Genomic DNA, 14,856 nt, shown 5'->3' with positions numbered 1-14,856 from the left:
CAGGGCGGGACTTGAGGGGGAGGGCGGGCTTTAGCTCTTCCTGCCACAGCCTCAGGCAGGACAGCCTGCACTGGGTCACAGTGGAGAAACCTAGCGGGGCAAGTCCTGGGTAGAGCCTCCGTGCCCAGAGCCCCTGTGGGCACTTACGTTGGTTGTCTTTTTATAGTAGTCAATGTGGTGGATGTCCCGAGCGAGGCCAAAGTCTGCGATCTTCATCACATTGTCCTCTGTCACTAGGACGTTCCTGGCAGCCAGGTCTCGGTGGATGCACTGTGGGGAGTGGTGAGGGGCCTTAGCGCCACTGGCCGAGTTGCCGTCCACCCTGGCACTTGCTTTGCAGCGGGCAGGCAGCCCCCACTGCCGTAGCCTTCTCCTGCCCCACCACTGTACCTCCTGGGCACTCAGTGCCCTGCCAGGGTGTTCCTCTCCTCCATTCCAACCCAGCTGTCTAGATGCCTCTAGCCCCAGGCCTCTCAGTCACTTCAGCAAACCCCCCCATCTGCCTCCTTTCCTCCTCCCAACTCTCAGCTGTGGATGTGTGTCTAGTGTGTACGGGGGGGAAAAGGGAGGGCCGTGCTCCCAGGCCATGTCCCTAGGCATGGCACATCCTCACTCTACCTAATACTCTCACACGGGACCTTGTTACAGAATCCCCACAGCCAGGCCCTGGCATTCTCACTTCTATCTGAAGACGGGTAAGATAAATAGCTGCAGAGGCTCCGCAGAAAGCGTCAGTGCAGGTAAGGATCTAATCCAGCCTGACCCAAGACCACAGGCTGCACAGGCTCTCTGACCGTTGCTCCTGAGAGTCTCTGACAGTGATCAGTATGTGTACAACGCCACCATAGGAAGGACTGAACGTCACCAACTGGGGTATGAGGAGGGCTCTGCTCCCATCCCGACTTCGCCTGGGGCACTCAGGTGCCACACCTTCTTGGAGGCCAGATACTCCATGCCTCGGGCCACCTGGTAGGCGCAGGACACCAGGTCTTTGGAGGAGAGCTGCTCCTCTGGGTTGTGGCTGGGGTTGTAACAGTACTCCAGCCCGGGCGGCCTCCGGGCCTGCAGGTACTCTCGCAGGTTGCCCTTGGAGGCGTACTCCACGATGACGTACAAAGGACCTGGGGGAGGATGCAGAGCCATCAGGGCGAGCGGGCTCGGCTCCACCAAGGGACTTTCACCCCCGACTAGCACAGCGCTTTTGTCCCCTCATCCCAACCGCCCTGTTATGGCATCCAGGAAATTCACCCCACTACCCAAAGTCGGTGAACAGTCCTTCCCAGCAGAGCCTAGAAAGTCCCCGAGCAAAACTGGGGGTAAGGCCCTAACCTGGACCTCGGTCACTTGCCTGCTGCTGTCCACACACTGAGCGAGAGCCAGCCAGTGTCCTCAGTTGAACACCGCCGGCCTCGGCCCAGACCCCATGACACAACAGTCCCACTCCCACTAACGGGCCTCTCTTTAAATGCCTTTGAACCCCCTCTTTTTAGCCCCCTGCCCTAAGTTGCCTGCTCACTGACACCCCAGCTCCTCCTCTTCCCCGGGACACTTCTGGGAGCAGGAGGCCCGGTTCCCGTCTGAGACGCTTCCCCGAGGTGCTCAACGCCTACCATCCTGCGTGCAGGCCCCCAGCAGGTTGATGATGTTCTTGTGCTTCCCGATCATCTTCATCATCTCCATCTCAGAGATCAGGTCCGACAGGTCTTTCTCTGTTGCGTCCGCTTTACACACAGACCAGAGAGGGGGTGAGACTCATGGGCTTTCGGAGGGAGGGCAAAGGAGAAAAAGCTAAGGGAGAGGGTGAGGTGCGCCCTCCACTGCGGGACTTGCTTCTCTCCTCCCCTTTTCACATCCAGATTTATTGTCCCTCTCCTCTTAGGACAGCCATTGTGGTGATGAGTCAGGTGGAAGATATGGTTAGAAAAAGCAGCAATGAGTACCTGCCCACAACCCTGCTTGAAGCCAAGGATGGTGAGATGATGGCACTCTTGGGGTGCAGAGGCCCCCGCCCCTCTAAGCAGGTGTGGACAATGCATGAGCAGCAGACAGGCTGTGCTGTTTGGCCCAAGGACCCCGCTCTGCTTGGAAAAGGGAGGGATGGTTGCCACAAGGACAGGAATGTCACTTACACTTCAACATCTTCACAGCCACTTTGGTCACGCGGTTAGGTTTGTCCTTGTCTAGCCCGATGGCCTCTGCCAGCACCACCTGTCCAAAGCAGCCCTCTCCCAGGGGTTTGCCTAAAACCAGTCTTTTGGGGAAAACAAAGGTGGTCTAAGTCAGAGCTGGTAAAGTTCAAGCCTTGAGAGGCCATCTCAGCCCTACCTCTCCCAATTTCATCCAAGTGACAGCGGAAAGTGGGAGTTACTATTTCTGGATGCCCCTGGAATGCCTTCACTCCTGGTTAGCTCTCATACACATGACTTACACCATTAGGACGACAGGCAGGGGGTGTCCCTGGAAGTCAAGGGTGGTGCAATACCTGTCTCGAGGCAGCTCCCAGCGAGGGTCTTCAGGAAGCTCATATTCAGAGACCCCAGCCAGCATGGGTGTCCCGCTGGAGGAGAGACGCGAGGGCCGAACCAGCAGAACCCCAGAATTCATGGATGCGCTGGAGTCTGCCGACACCTGCAGGAAAGCGTGGGGTCACCCTTCTAGCGAGGATGGGGTGGCAGGGCGGCGGGGGCATTGGGGAAGCCGAGTCCTCCGATTCCTGGCCAGGGCTTTCCACCCGTGGCAGAGGTTATGTGTCTGTTATCTTATGTCCTTCCTAATGACCACAAGAGGTCTGAATTCTTACCACTAATTAATTTTCGACACCAATTAGCCTCTCTGGGCTTCCATTTACTCACCTTTAACAGGAGCAGACCACACGTACCTCTTCCAGACTGATGCTTTATACCTTTGCAATAACAACTCTATTCTTGCCCTGATTCTCTGTGAAACCCCTGCCCTCAGATATGGGTCCCTAACTCCCGAAGCACCTTCCAGAATTAGCAGCTCTGAGTGAGCGCTCCCTCCTTTCACATGCCTTTGGTGCCTGTTCCATTTCCCTGGGTGGAGGGAGGGTGGCCCACACGAGAGAGAGCATGCTGGGACCTGGCTCAGTCCCTCCTCTATCCTCCTCTACCCTGTATCTTTGCACTTCTATCCAGCCCTCGGGGACAGTTCAAATACACAGTATCAGTTGCACATTCAACTGGCTAGGACATTCCCCCAGTCCTCATACCAGGTGAGGAGGGGAATGGAGTTGGCTGGTGGGCGTATGGAATTCATGGGCTAGAACAGCCTGGAACCTGAGTGTGGAGCCCTTAGGACATTCCACTGGCCCTGGTCCCAAAGCCAGGAGGAGAGCCATTAGTGGTAGGCTGGGGAGAGTAGGGTGCTGGAAGGTTCGGGAAAAGCCCTCGGAGGCACAGGGAGAGTAGGTGCCTAGAGCGTTCAGACCCCCTATCTACTTTCTGTTACCTGTCTGCGCAGAGGGATGCTCTTGGCCAGCTTGTGCACGGCCAGCTGGCTGTGGAAGTCGCTCTTCTTGGTGCCACTCCTCATCTTGTAGATGATGACCGAGCCCACCATGCAGGAGATGAGGAAGGCCCCTGTGCAGTAGATGACAATCTCCAGGTACAGGGGTGAGGTCATCACTGCCGGCCTCTCTTCCAGGGCTGGGTCGGTGTGAACAGAGTGTCAGGAGGCTCTGTGCCCAGCCCACCAGGGTCCCCGCTCCATCAGAGAAGCAATACCCATCTCTTTGCCTTAGGAATCTTTAGGGGAAAGAACCAAGCCAGGTCCCAGCAAGCATCGGGGTTCTGGCACTGGATGGATCAGATTTGCTATGATCCTTGAGGCTTCCTGATCCTGACTCAAATTTCCCAAGAGGAATGGACTAGAACCACTTTGCTACATGATGCCCATCCTCCTTTATCCCAGGAGCCCTCCCTGCTCAGAGGCACTGCTGGGCTAGGTGGGCACCAGGGACTCTGCCAGGCCTTTCTCAGCTTCCTTGGGGAAACATGGCCCCTCTCAGCAGAGCCCCCCGCACTGTGTGCACACGCCTCTCATGAGCTGCTGCCGTCTTTTGACCCTAAGAGTCCCTGAGTGCCTGGAGGGCCAGAATGGTGCCCTGTTCATGTCTGTGTGCCACAGTGCCTGGCCTACAGCAGGCCTCCCAGAATGAGGATGAGTGGAGGCAGGGGTGGGTGGGGGGGTGGTACCCAGTCTATGTCCTATCTCACCTTTCGCCTGTTTACCTGTGTCAGGTCACACATGTTATATTTACACCTTGTCAAGCCACAGGCAAAACTAATTTTTTCAAACATGTCTGGACTGCTTGAAATGAAAATGTACACTTACTGCAGTTCTTAAGAATTCCACTCACTGGCCCTAATTCAAACACTGATGAAGGAACTGGTCAGCGGGGAGCATTATTTTATTCCCTTCAGAAATCCCTTCCCTTCCCGCCCTCCATTTCCATAGAAGCCCACCCAGCTGAAGCCACCTCTGCCTGCCACGTGAGGGGCTGGGGGGGCCCACAGCCAGCACCCACAGCGCCGGCGTCACGGAGCGCCCCTGCCCCAGCTCTGCGCCTGATCCTCCCCTTTCAGAGACGCCAGCCGGCCACAGGCGCAGGCACCCCAGGGAACCCCCGCCCCTGGAGGCATGGGGTGTGACCCCACACTGAGCCCCGAGACAGCTTCCCCAGGCCTGACAAGGAGACAGCAGAGCTGACAAGGAGAGAGAAAACGGTATTTCTCTCACCCCACAGTGTCAAGAAGCGCAGAATGGATGGGGAACACACATGGGACGGAAACAGTGACAGGGAACAACAGAACACTTCGCCTCCCTCAGGGGCATCAGCAGACCCAGTGGGGCGGGCAGCACGGAGGAGAGGGCAAAGGAGATGAGGCGCAGCGGGACTACGGGAGGACGAGCCCACACCGCATCAGGACCCTGGCAGAGGCCACGCACCAGCTCCAGCCCCGCAGTCACCAGCCCCGCCCTGAGCAGCCAGCCTGTAGGCTCCTTCCTTCCCGGCCCAACACACAGACCTCCCCTCCTGGAAGAGGAGGAACACCGGCAGACACAGAGGATAAGCGGGCATCATCAAGCCTAAGACAAGCCGAACTTAGAGCAGCTAAGTTCCCTTGGCTAGCTGAGCCTCTCTCCTCCTCCGAGATCGAGGACAGCCGTATGGGAGGGCGGGTGAGCCCTCACTGCTCCTTGTAAGCAGCAAGCCCCTCTTTGCAGGTGCCTACAATCAGCAAGAGGTGGGGGCCCTCGCTGAGACTTTGGGGGCTGGCAAGAATGGGTCAGACAAGCCAGGGAAGGCTGCTGGGCCCAAGGATGGAAGGAGCCTGCTCTGGAGGAGAGCCCAGCTGCAGATTAAATCCACACCCCAGGCATGCATTGCACCGGCCGAGGGGAGAGCCAGATGCAGGTACCAACGGGAGGCTTCTGGGTTCCTGCCTAACAAGGAAAGCTCCACAGTGAGCTGAGAAGATGGAACCCTCAGGGTTGGACAAATGACCCACAGGAGCCCATTCCTCTACCTCTCCCGGCTCTGGGTCTCCCCTGGCCCTGAAATGCATGGTCCCCTCATGCCCATGGCGAGGGCAGGACATCGAGAGAAGTACAGTGTGTACCTTCCAGAACGGTCAACCATGCAGAGTGATGAGAGAGTCCGATAGAGTTACCCGCCAAGCATGTATACTCCCCCGCGTCCTCAAAGGACACATTCCTCAAGTGAAGCACTTCCATCTCTTTGTCGGTAGTGTTGACGCCGGCAGTCTAGAAGAGACAACGGAAGCAAAGGGGACAAGCACAGGTCGTGAGACCTCTCAGAGGCATAGAGGAAGGGAGGACAGAGAGCAAAGAAAAAAAAATCAGAGGAAGAGACGTTCCCCCGCATCGCCTTTGCAACCAGGAACACACACACCACCAGGCAGTGAGACCTGTTAGAGAAAGACAGTGAGGCCCCAAGGTGGGGAGTTTGGCAGACCTGAGGCCACGAGGGTGGTTACAACCCTTCACCAGGCTGGCAGCCCCGGGCCCTCCAAGCATGCGGGCGGTGGGCAGCATGGAGAAATGGGGCCCGGTGGGTGGGGGGCTGTTTGGTTTCAGGGAAAGACGTCAGAGGGCACACACAGGAGGGGTGGACAGGGGCTGCAGGTGTGCGTACACACACACACAGGGCCTGGGGACGCTGGTTCACAAGGGAACACCTGGTCCCTTCCCTTATCCACCGCTCCACTTCCAGTCTGCAGCATGACTTTCCCCATGAGGGCACGCACAGCCAAGGAGCACACAGAAGGCGGAGGGGTCAGACGCCAGCATGGTGCCAAACCAAACCAGCCTCCCAGGCCGGGTATTTTTCCATGGCTCTGGGCACTAGAAACACAGCAGGTAATGGGGGTCGGAGCGGGTGGGGCATGTTGGACGCTGGCTTCCCCATCTGCCCCAGGAGCATGGGGCCAACATCAAACTCCCAGCCCCATTACCATCCATCTCCATTACCTTTGGCCACAGGTCTGGTGACAGTGAGCCACGCAGACTGGTTAGTTTCACCAATATAATTGGAAACCTTACACACATACTCCCCGCTCTGGGCCTCTGTCACATTGAACAGGGTGAGCAGCTCCGCATCCGAGCTATTAGTCCCTGAATGCTGGAACAAACCAATGACAAGCCAGTCAGGTGGGCAGACACTGAGAGGCGGCCCTGCTTGGTCCCCATGTGACGGTAAGGCAGGCCCAGGAAGCTGGGATAAGGGGGCCGCTTAGTAAGATGCATCATCTTTCCCTGGTCAGTAGGACCAAGTGCATTAACTTCCAAAGCCCAAAGCATCTGGCTGAAAAATAAACTTCAAAACATCACTGCCCCCTATCAAGCATTCTGTTTGTGTTAAACCCAGTCTTCCAGTTCTAGGGCAGAGATTGTGAAGGGACACAGTGGCTGAGGCGAGGCCCGAGGCCACAGCCCTATTTCCTACATGGCAGATTCAGCACCAGGAGCAAAGCAAGAGAACGGGGAGCCAGTAAATCTCTGGGACGGCCACGCCAGGGGAGGATGAGGTCTAACTGTGGGACCAGGAGGTAAACCGCTGTCTCAGCTTCTGGTTACTTGCTGTGGCAAGATCCACTGGAGAATTAGGCAATTACCTTCCCTGGATTAATGGCGCATTCAGGGACAGTGAAAAGTCCAGGAGTGAGAGGAGAAAGGAAGAAAGTGCCATTACTCCTGCAGCTGCTGAGAATTTACCCGTGTGTGACATGTGCTTTCCCAGCCCCACCTGAGCTGCGCTCTCATCACTCACCCCACTTGCCAGAAAGAACGTGATTTGAGAATTGGGAAATGCTTGTGGAAAGGCTTTGGTTCTGGGCAATGGGAAAGTGGGAGCCCAGATGCCCTCCCTGAGTAGCTGGCCTCAAGGCCTGGTCTCCAAGCCTGTTGGATACCAGGAACGCCCATGCCCAGCCCTCTGTCCCCATCGCACCTCCCTCTGTGAGCTGTCCTTAGTCCTGGGGAAGGGTGCGGTCCCTGTTTAGGATGGAACATGCAGGTGGGCCTGAAGGGTAAGGAATGGGTCCCCACTGTGCGCTCTGAGCCCAACCACAGCACCCTGGGCCCTGGAGATACAGATCTGTTTCCCAGCACCCAGCCCACAGAGCCTGGGACCAAGATTACCTTCAAGATCTGGACATAAGGCAGGTTGTCCGGACCAATTTTACTCCCGTTCACTTCAATGTGCTTTAGCCACTGGATGTGGGGCTGTGGGTCACTGTACACCTTACACATGAACTCCACATTGCTGCCCAGGGCCACTGTCTTGTTGGCAGGCAACCCTGCCTGCAGGATGGGCCGGTGAGGGGACCGCTCTGTGGAGGAATGGAGAGGAGACGCTTGCCAGGCCCTGCATGGTCTGCTCCTGGTGGCATGTTGGCGGAGGGCATCCCACAGAACACCCAAGAGAAGTGTGCTCCCCGCTGGCTTTGCCAGAGACAGGCAGTGTCCTTCCCAGCATCTCTGCTGAGCCCTGGCCCCTTGAACCTGAGCTGGGAGAAGGGACTCCCTTCTCCTGGGTCCTGAGCTGTGAGGAACCTCCCGCGTGGCAATGCACCCCTACACATATGAAGTCGCTCCTGCCTTAGCGGAGAACCCTATATCTTAGTCACACTCCCCGACTTCAGCCAGCCCACTTCCTTCACTGAAACTGCAGCAAGTCATGTAGATGTTGCTGTTCAAAGCACGGTTGGCGGGCAGCCACCCTGACACTGCCGAGGAGCTCATTAGAAAAGCTAATCTCTCTGTACGTGAAAATCTGTGTATTTTGTTGTACGTACCTCAGTATAAAAATTTTTTTTGTAAAAAGGGAAAAGGCTGACTCTCAGATCCCACCATGGACCTCCCAAAGCAGGAGTTTCTTCTTACAATTATATCCCCAAAACCAAGACAGAATGCTGGCTGGGAAACCCTTTCCCGTAAGATCCCCAGAGGGTGAGATTCAGAAATTCCAAAGGAACAGGTGCAGTAACAGCCCTTGGAGGCATCGTGTTCTTCCTAGTGTCTCCTGCAATGCGCTGGAGGCAGCACGGGCCTAGGGTTCTACACTAACTAGGCATCTGACTCAGCCTCAGTTTACTCCCCATATAGGGGAAATACAGCCTACCTGGCAGGAGAGCCATGAGGATTGTGGGTGTTGTAAAGTGCCTGCATCTGCTGACATTCATGAAGCAAAATTACCAGTTGCTAAATTAGCATCACCTCCAGTCACCTTGTGCAGTGGCAACTAGAAACAGCCTGTTCCTTCACAAGTGCAGTACTATCTGACCCCCAATGCTACTTGCAGATGAGAGAAAGGCACAAAAGAGGAAGGGGACCTGCTTTGGGTGACAGCTAGGAAATGCCGACCCCATCCTGCCTCTGCTCCTCAGTGAACCCGGGCCTGCGGCTGTTTGCTCCATGCCTCTGCCCTCTTTCCTTTGAGCTCCTGTTCTTGTCGCTGCTGCCTTCTTACCCACGACGTCGAGCTGGTAAGTATGGTTAATGCTGCCGTACTTGTTCTCCACGATGCACGTGTAGTTGCCCTTATCCGAAGGCACCACAGAGTCCATGATGATGCTCCAGGTGGCGTAACGAACCTGGGGGGAAACATGTCAAAGCACCCCACTGTGGGCTTGGAGGCAGAAGCCATGTGAAACTATTGGAGCCCTGTGGTGCCTCCCCACCTGTCAGAGTGCAAAGCACAGGGAGTCAGGACTGGGCAGAGACTGCCACCCCCAAGTCCACTTATGCTCAAGAAAGACATCCAGCAAGATGGGTGGGAGGGGCTCCACCTACAACAGCCACAGGCATGTGTGGCCTGGACAATGTGCCTCCTCACCCTTCCAAATATACGGGGACTTTCCAGAGGACATGCCTCTGTCTCCAAGTTGTCAGTGCTCGCCGAGAAGAGCCCAGTCCTGCCTGCCCTTGGCATGCCATTCCAAACACCATCTCTTCCAGCCCGAGCTTCAAAGGGTCAGGACTGTTCTTACTGTTCCTCTGTGCCTCTACTGATCACAGCCTGCTTCTCACAGACGTCTGCCCTCCCGTCAGACTGGAGGGGCAGGGACCCTGCCTTGTACCACTCACTGTGCAGTGCCTTGCACACTGCAAGTGTTTGGGGAATTAATTTAAAATGTTTCCCTATTTTTTATGAATTCCTTTGCTTCTCTTTTACAAGACTAATCAGAAAAGAGCAACTAGATAAGATGGAAGAGAAACAGGGACTGTAAGTATGATCGAAGTCTAACAAAGGGACTATGACGATTCTTTTTCTAGAAATGTAAATGGTCACAGCACAATTTTTACCGCAGGAAATGGAAATTGTTTATTAACTTATGAAAAGTCTACATTTGTGAATAAGCAAATAATGCACAAGAGAACAATGAGATACTTTCATCTATCCAATCTGTTGCCAAAGGTACAGTGAACTTCTCATTGTCATACTCTGCTATGGGGCAGCAAATAAGTTTTCCCTTTTAAGAACGTAATTGTTAACTTAATATATAAAATCATACCCTAACTCATAAAATTGTCCTCCATTAAATACTCCTTCACAGTAAAATTTCATTTTTCCCTTTGTACTTTGAACTCTACTGCCTAGTACACTTTCTGGAAAGAAAGACATGTGTTGAAGAAATAACGGAGTAAGTTAATGAACGAATAAAATTACCTAATTATCAGGGAAAAGAAAGTAATTGGGTAATACACATCAAGGGCTTAAAAATTGCTTATACTTTGATCTAGTAACTTCACTGCTAGCCATTTGTCCTAGAAAGAACATTTTAAGAGTGACAAAGATCAAGTACAAATATATTCACTGCAACATTATATATAATAGAGAAAAACTGAAAAAGTAACTGCTACCACAAAATAGTTCATTAAATCAGGGGAAATTTAACAATGGAATATTATGTAGCCATGAAAAGTCATTCAACCACATGGCAAAAGATTCATGTTATAATGTTAACAAGTGACAAGATAAGTAATTATATGTGCAGTGTGACCAACTACATGAAAACCCCTACACAGAAAAAAGACTGAGATGTTTTAGACTTTTTTTCACATTTGTATATTTGAAATTTTTCTAAAATGCATTACTTGTATGGTTAAAAAGCACATGTGAAATAAGTAAGGCACAGAATGAGGATCTTTCTAAGCTTCTGCTGTTCCTCTGACTACATGCACATACCTTGTAGCCCCCAATCCTGTGGTCGGGTTTGAATTCTTTGCCATTTTTCAGCCAGCGCAGTGTGGGGTTAGGAGTCCCACTGGAAGGGCATTTGAACTTCACCGTTTTGGCAGCTGGCACCGCATGCAGTTTCTTTTCCATCTTTTCTGGAGACGTCCAGTATGGAGCCACGGCTGCCCGAGGAAAGCCAAGAGAGACAGGCAGGGGGCCAGTCAGGCTCGAGGGTGGGAGCCCACGCCAGGACCCCGAGATGCCCCACCCACCTGCCAACCACCTGGGACATTAAGGCACCGAGGGGTCCAACAGCCAAGCGCCACTCTGGGTGCCCTCTCCTACCCTTCTCCAGACAACCATCCACGCCTCCCCCTTCCCACACACACCACTCAAAGGGTAGGAAGATAGGAAACAGCGTCTCACGCATACGGTTCGGTTTGGTGTTGTCCGCCTCTTTCTCCTCTGAAGAAGAGTCATCATCGTCATCGTCGTCCTCTGAGGAGGGGAGGGCATCTGTGGGAGGGTGGAAGGGGCACTGAGGTCCCTACGAGGAGAGGGCGCGAAAGTTCTACCTCTACAACAGCTGGCCGTGAACATAAAGGCAGTCCAGTTTCAGATGAATGCAGATGCCCCTCCCTGTTCCGACACCCAGTCCCACTCCTCCCTGAGTGGTGGTCTCTCCACCGGCTAGCGCCACATGCTCTATGCCTGCCCCTCCTTCCCCAACCATATGTACCGCCCTCTTCCCAGAAGCCTTTGCACTGGGCAGTTACACCAGCGCAGCGGGTCCTCTTTCATTTGATGCCACACTGCATTCAGAGGCTCGCTCATCTCAGTACCACCCAGATGCTCCGGATGTCAGACGAGCAGCCTGGGAATGTATCCTTCTTTGGAAACCCAGACAGATCTAGGTGCACTGCAACCAGAAGCTATTTCCAAAACCATGGGCTGAAATACCTCCAGTCAGAATTTTTCTAGCATGCATCTGCCAAGGCTTGGGAGCTGCCCTTCTTAACCAGAGCAGACAGTGAGCCCAGCACACAGTCCACAGCCACCAGCGTCTCTCCCCCTAGTGGCCACCCCTTCCAAGGGTTTGACACACATGTCCCCAACTGGAGTTCATGCCAGATCTTTTTCCAGTCCTTCCTAATGCTTTTGGGGTCCTGGAGAGAAATAAAGGAGACAGATCCCTCAGTCGCAGGCAGGGTCTAAATGCTGGCGGAGGGTAGGAGGTTCCAAGCCCACACCTCTGGATGCACAAATGACATAAAGAAAATTTCAGCCCTACTCCATCCAATCCTGCACTTTTATGAAAGTCCCATTCTCAAAGTGGCAGACTCCCAAAGTCACAGAGTTCTAGGGCTCCCTGGCTGTGCTACCACAGCTCCGGAAGCTGGAGGACAGATGTTTTCCATAAAGCCTGTGGATATGGTGGTAAGCCTGGATCCTTCCCCACGGCGGGAGGAGCTCACCACGTATTCCGGGGCTCTAATTGCTAAGCTAAGTACCAAGTCCAAATGGCAAGGGGATGGCAGGATGAAAACCAGCTGAGCCCTACGTGGCACCCTGGCAGCCTGGACAAGCCAAGGTGGAGAAATCAGTCTTAATGCCCCAAGTGGGGCAGCAGACACCTCCATGGTTGATCCCGGCAGCCCCACATCTCTGGCCCGAGGCCCACACCACCTGGTCACCCTAGAGCTAAGGCAGCGGCGGGCAGGGAGCAATGCTAGCAGGCAGCAGTTTCTGCAGCAGAGTTGGGGCAGATCGCAGAAGGGGAGGAGGCTCACCTCCCCTGGGGGCAGAGGGTTGGAGGGGCGGATCAAGGACGGGGTAAGGACAGGGCTCTGCTACCAACCTGAGACATTGACGGAGAAGTAGGTGGTGTCACTGCCCGAGGGGCTGCTGGTCACACACGCGTAGAGGCCAGAGTCAGCAGGCACCGAGTCCCGCACCTCCACCTCCTCCCCCGTGATGCGTGTACGGTTGCTGTCCACCAGCTGTGCCCCGTCGCGCAGCCAGTTGATGCTCTGGACATCATCCCGCAGCCGACAGCGAAGCTGCAGCAGGTCACCAGGGTGGACCAGGAAGGTCTCCACTTCCACAGGGGCTCCCCAGGGCTGGGCTGCAGCCACCCACGGGGGCCAAGGAGAGAAAGCAAGGGGCGGAGAGGAAGGGAGGAGAGACATGGGAATTATGCGGGCCGCTAGCCGCCTGGAGTCACAGCACCCCAGGGGTCACAGAGCCAGGAGGGGCACCGAGCAGGGCGGTCGGAGTGGCTGGCTACCTGCAGGCACCCATCTCTTCCTCTCCACCCCACTCCTCCAAAGGTCAAAGGAAGAAAGAGGCAAAGTTAGGAAGCAGCTGCAGCGGCATTAAGCGGCTCATGTCGGTTCATGTTTCACTTCTCTCCATCCCTGGGTAAAAGGCAGCACCCCCACCCCCCAGTTCTTTGCCAACAATGGCCACTTGCCAGAGGAACACCCCATTTCCCTCTGGCTAAGTCAGCCTCACCCCTTTCCCTAGTAACAGGTGAACAAACTCCACTCATTAAAAATCCAGCAGCCACCAAGCAAGCTGGGAGAATGCAATTTATCAACAGGGGCTCTGGTTCAAGTGACTCAGCACAGGGGTCGCACTCCCTCCCCCCATCCATGTGTCAGATGCTCATGATGCGTGTGTGGGAGAGACGGCCAAGGAGGGGTCAACTCAGGGGAGCCTCTTGCTAACAGGTGTCAGGACAGAGTCTTTGGAACTTTTGACTATATTAGGACCAGGGGCCGGCAGCTGCCACAAAACCCACACTTGCCTGGCAGCCGAAGCCCCTGCACACAAAGCTCCTTTCTCCTCATCCTGCTGCAGGGCTCCCCATTTGGAGCCCCCACCTGCCTCCCCCAGCACACTACGGATCACACCCACTGCCCCTCACCTCTCTTTCCCTGAGCCCGGGTGGCCCACAGCTCCTGGGATCAGATGCAGCCCCATTCACCCGTCTATCCCTCTTGCCACCAGCACTCATGCTAATAAGGCAGCACAGAAAAGTCCACTGTCCTAGGCGGCTACCTATCTTCTGAACACCCCACTTGTCACCAACGAGGGGGCATGCCGTTTCTATTTCCTCTCAGGATGTCTAAGCATGCCCCCCGCATTTTCTGCCAACTGTCCCCTCCGCCCCCCCAAAAAGAATGCACTTGTCACCGTGCACATCTCTTACCCTTGCTTCAGAGGGGCCTTGGATCAGGCTGGGGGCCAAGGTAGGTCTGATCTTCTTCAACCCAAGGTCTCTGTCTTCACTATTGGGTAAATACTGAGTCATCCAAAAAGGGTGGGGGGTGCCACCTTAAAAGGGTTTGGAAACCACCAGGCTGGCACTCCTTTATTTTTGTGAATCAGGTCAAGAGGAACACCGCAAAGGTGAGCAGACCACACAACTGATTAAAAATAAGCTTTTGTGGGTCTCACAAAACATTATTCTTTCCATTTTTACTGGTTTGTGGTTTTGCCAAAAGAAGGTAGAAGAAAAGCAACTCAGACTTGACCGTTATGGGAAACAGCAGAGACTCCTATCGATCCCATCTCATTTCCCCTCTGATGACCTCACTGATTAAATATTTTGCAGCTCGTGATCTGCACAAGCTGTTGTTCAAACAGAAAACTCAGTCAACCCTAATTCCCTGCCTCTGCCACCACAGATTATGTGGACAGGTCCCAGAGACCAAAAGGCAAGGAGAGCACGGCCATTTCCCCAAGGGAAAGAAGCAAAGGAACAGCCAGACCAGCGGCTGATCCAAGCTTGTCTGTAACCTGCTGCTCGTCCCAGCCAGGATGTGCAAACAAATATCTCCAACATGATCTATTAAAAAAGCCTCAAGAACCAGCTTTCCTTTCCCTGCCCCTGGTGTTCAAACCTACCCCGATTCCCTAGGATTGGGTGTACTTTGCCCTATTACTCTCCTGATCAAGATCCAACACTGTGAATAGGACAAAATCTAAATCCTTGCCTGGCATTCAGTGCTCCTCAAAATCCATTTCCACCTCTCTATGCAAACGTCTCCCTATCTTCCATGCCAGGGGTGCCTGTTCTCTGCCAACTGTACTGTCCCCATGACAAAACCTACTTCCGCTCAAAACTC

General features: G+C 54.4%; 1 protein-coding gene across 11 annotated transcripts in view; it reads right to left on the bottom strand.

Annotated features, from left to right (window-relative positions):
* The window catches only part of FGFR1 (fibroblast growth factor receptor 1), a 42,019-nt gene that overhangs the window by 2,014 nt on the left and 25,149 nt on the right, over nt 1-14,856 (bottom strand). For 4 of the 11 annotated variants that reach the window (XM_036932202.2, XM_036932206.2, XM_036932208.2 and 1 more), the window contains exons 3-14: nt 12,582-12,848; nt 11,150-11,239; nt 10,733-10,905; nt 9,014-9,137; nt 7,684-7,874; nt 5,643-5,787; nt 3,463-3,665; nt 2,483-2,628; nt 2,130-2,251; nt 1,611-1,721; nt 931-1,121; nt 148-270 (exon numbers count right to left, since the gene is read on the bottom strand). In XM_036932202.2, coding sequence (XP_036788097.1) covers nt 148-270; nt 931-1,121; nt 1,611-1,721; nt 2,130-2,251; nt 2,483-2,628; nt 3,463-3,665; nt 5,643-5,787; nt 7,684-7,874; nt 9,014-9,137; nt 10,733-10,905; nt 11,150-11,239; nt 12,582-12,848 — 1,886 coding nt within the window. The remainder of the gene's footprint in view (nt 1-147; nt 271-930; nt 1,122-1,610; nt 1,722-2,129; nt 2,252-2,482; nt 2,629-3,462; nt 3,666-5,642; nt 5,788-7,683; nt 7,875-9,013; nt 9,138-10,732; nt 10,906-11,149; nt 11,240-12,581; nt 12,849-14,856) is intronic. The other 7 variants (XM_036932203.2, XM_036932213.2, XM_036932204.2 and 4 more) reach the window with 6 other exon arrangements.

This window comes from Manis pentadactyla, chromosome 7, assembly GCF_030020395.1.
Source record: "Manis pentadactyla isolate mManPen7 chromosome 7, mManPen7.hap1, whole genome shotgun sequence".
NCBI classification, from domain to species: Eukaryota; Metazoa; Chordata; class Mammalia; order Pholidota; family Manidae; genus Manis; species Manis pentadactyla.
The sequence above is the reverse complement of the archived record's forward strand: the minus strand, read 5'-3'. Positions and strand labels throughout refer to the sequence as shown.